Source organism: Epinephelus lanceolatus, chromosome 17, assembly GCF_041903045.1.
Source record: "Epinephelus lanceolatus isolate andai-2023 chromosome 17, ASM4190304v1, whole genome shotgun sequence".
In the NCBI taxonomy this organism is placed as follows: domain Eukaryota; kingdom Metazoa; phylum Chordata; class Actinopteri; order Perciformes; family Serranidae; genus Epinephelus; species Epinephelus lanceolatus.
Genome location: NC_135750.1, coordinates 10,001 through 12,492, shown reverse-complemented (window position 1 = coordinate 12,492; position 2,492 = coordinate 10,001). Strand labels below are relative to the sequence as shown.

Below are 2,492 nucleotides of genomic sequence, written 5' to 3'. Positions count from 1 at the left end.
GTGGCGTCTGATGCTGACTTTTTACGACAACAAGAACAAACCTGTTTACAACTGATTTACCATAGAAACCACAAACAGTCAATGAACTGAACACAAAACAGTTACCTGTAACCCTACTGATACTGTAACTATAGAGCTGAGAGTACTTTTACTGTTGATACTGTAACTAGCTGATACTTTGTTCAGACAACATTTTGTATTGAAACCAACAGAATTACCAGAAGTCTCCGAACGTTTAAGTTTGGATGTTTGTGAGTTCATTATTTCAGTGTCGATATCTGACAAACCTTCAGACGAACAGACTGAATCTTTCCTGATAACTGAACTCTGTATGTTTGTGAGTGTCAGTGTCAATATTAACCCTTCAGATGGACTCTGACTGATCGACTGTCACAGACTGATTAAAATGTCCCTGATAACTGAACTCTAGATGTTTCTAAGTTTGTTTGTAGAGTCGACAGGGACAGAGACACACAACTCAAAGTCCACAAACTGATGGACTTTAACCCTCTGCGGTCCAGAACCGTGCTGGCGCGTCAAAATCACGTGACCGATTTGAGACGATGTAGCAGGAACACGCAGCCTCGCTGAGTCTCCGTTTCATTTTGTGTGGAAAGTGCAAACTTCAAACTTTGTACCACTTTTTAAATCATCTTGATAGGCCATATAAAACCAGACTTATGATAAATAATAAACGTCACGATTTTCCTGAATATTGTTGTCACGTTTGATCCGCGTTTGAGGCAGGAAGAAATGGTAAAAACGGGCCGTTCGGCCTGACGAAAGTGCTTAAGGCAACAGCAAAAAAAACAAAAAACCGACACCCCCTTTGCTATTGGTTGAAAAATGCACCACTTCAATCAAACACAAAATTGTATGGCAACACACATCATTTGTTGCTGGGGAAGAGGGGAAAGTTGTGGGAGTGACGACAGTGAGAGAGACAGCAATCGCGATCACAGATAGAGTTGGGATTTATGACGTTTAGCGTGGTTGGAGTGTATACTTATTGTGTGGTGTAGTGTGTTTTGGAAGAGGAGAGAGGAAAATGAGCCTCCGACGACCGCACTGAGTGGTACTTGGAGGTCCACACAGAGGAGCGGACGGTGTGGCAGGGCACGCCCACCAGGTCCGGATCTCCGTTTGCTCAGGCAGCAGAGCCACACAGTGTGTGTCACTCCTCCTGTTGTCCTACTGTTGTGTCCTCCTCCTGTAGTGTGTTGTGGTGGACAGGAACTGTTTTTCAGAGTGGCACAAATAATTTGTGTAAAATCACGTAGGAGAAAAGCAAGCACTGTCAAAATAAATCCCCTAGAAAGGTGCATGGCCAAAAACAGCGACAAACACAAAATGTTTGTGTTTCTGGTACTGCCACCGAAGTTGGTTTATTAAATTTACCAAAATGACATTTGTGAGTGCTGGCATTTTTCCCTTTGACAAATAATTTGTGACATCTGATTGTTTTGTAAATAGTTGTTGAAAAAACGCCTGAGGCATTACTTGCATTTTAATGTAAATAGTTATATATAACGTTGTTTGCTAAATTAGGACATATGTTTTTGAAGTTTACAATTTATATTTTTATTCTAAGTTACACAAATGGTTCGTTAGACATGTTTGTGGTTTTCACAGTAAAAAATCTAACTTTTTCCTACTCGGATTTTATGTTTTTTATGTGATTTTAGGTCTAGTGTGTTAATACAGTATGTCAAAATGAAAAAAATAATTGTAAAGTCACACAGGTGAGGTTGTGCTGAAAAGAATGATACCAAACAAGGCAAGGTAAACAGTTTTTTAAGGCGAAATTTAAAGGTAAAATGAAAACTAGTCAAAAACAGCCAATTATCCCCTAGACCCTTAAATCTTTATGTTTAAACTCAGATGAAACCAAACTGCATTGTGGGAAATCTACCAGACTTTATTTCACATTGCGTACTTTGATGATATCAGTATTTTGTGGGCTGTGATTGGCTTAGATGTTGCAGCCGTCGGTATAGCAGCAGGTCCAGTCAGGTCGCTGACAGTTCTCCAGCGTAGTGCAGCCTTTCTCTCCACTAGCTGCAAAGACAAACAGGAAATGCATCATCAGAGTGCTGACACGTGTCTGGAAAGATTAGCAACAAGATTTTAAAATAGATTTGTTTTTAAAACTGTATTGTGTTCTCAGAAAGATCCAGCTGTAAATCTAGTCAAATCCTGACAGACACACCTGAGGTAAACACCTGCATATGCTTCATAGGGGCGTTAGCAGGTAGAGGACTTACCTCTGGTGTAGCAGGCCTGTTTGATTGGGCTGCTGCAGTCCAGCAGCATGTTCCTGACCCACACGGAATCCTCACCGTAACACTTGATGTTAGACGCCTGAGCTGCAAAACAAACACACCTGATGAGGTCACAGCTGAGATGCTGTTTGATTGGACATTGATAAAGCTGAGACAAGAGATGATAACGTTATAATGTCTGAACATGAACACTCGAGTCTGTTCCAGAGG

The 2,492-nt window shown here is 40.9% G+C and overlaps 1 protein-coding gene across 1 annotated transcript in view; it reads right to left on the bottom strand.

The window, feature by feature from the left end:
- Positions 1–1,897: 1,897 nt before the first annotated feature.
- Positions 1,898–2,492, bottom strand: part of LOC117248111 (uncharacterized) — a 2,492-nt gene continuing 1,897 nt past the window's right edge. The window contains exons 2-3 of the mRNA XM_033612862.2: positions 2,265–2,366; positions 1,898–2,058 (exon numbers count right to left, since the gene is read on the bottom strand). Of these exons, the coding sequence (XP_033468753.1) occupies positions 1,973–2,058; positions 2,265–2,366 (188 nt within the window). The 3' untranslated portion in view covers positions 1,898–1,972. The remainder of the gene's footprint in view (positions 2,059–2,264; positions 2,367–2,492) is intronic.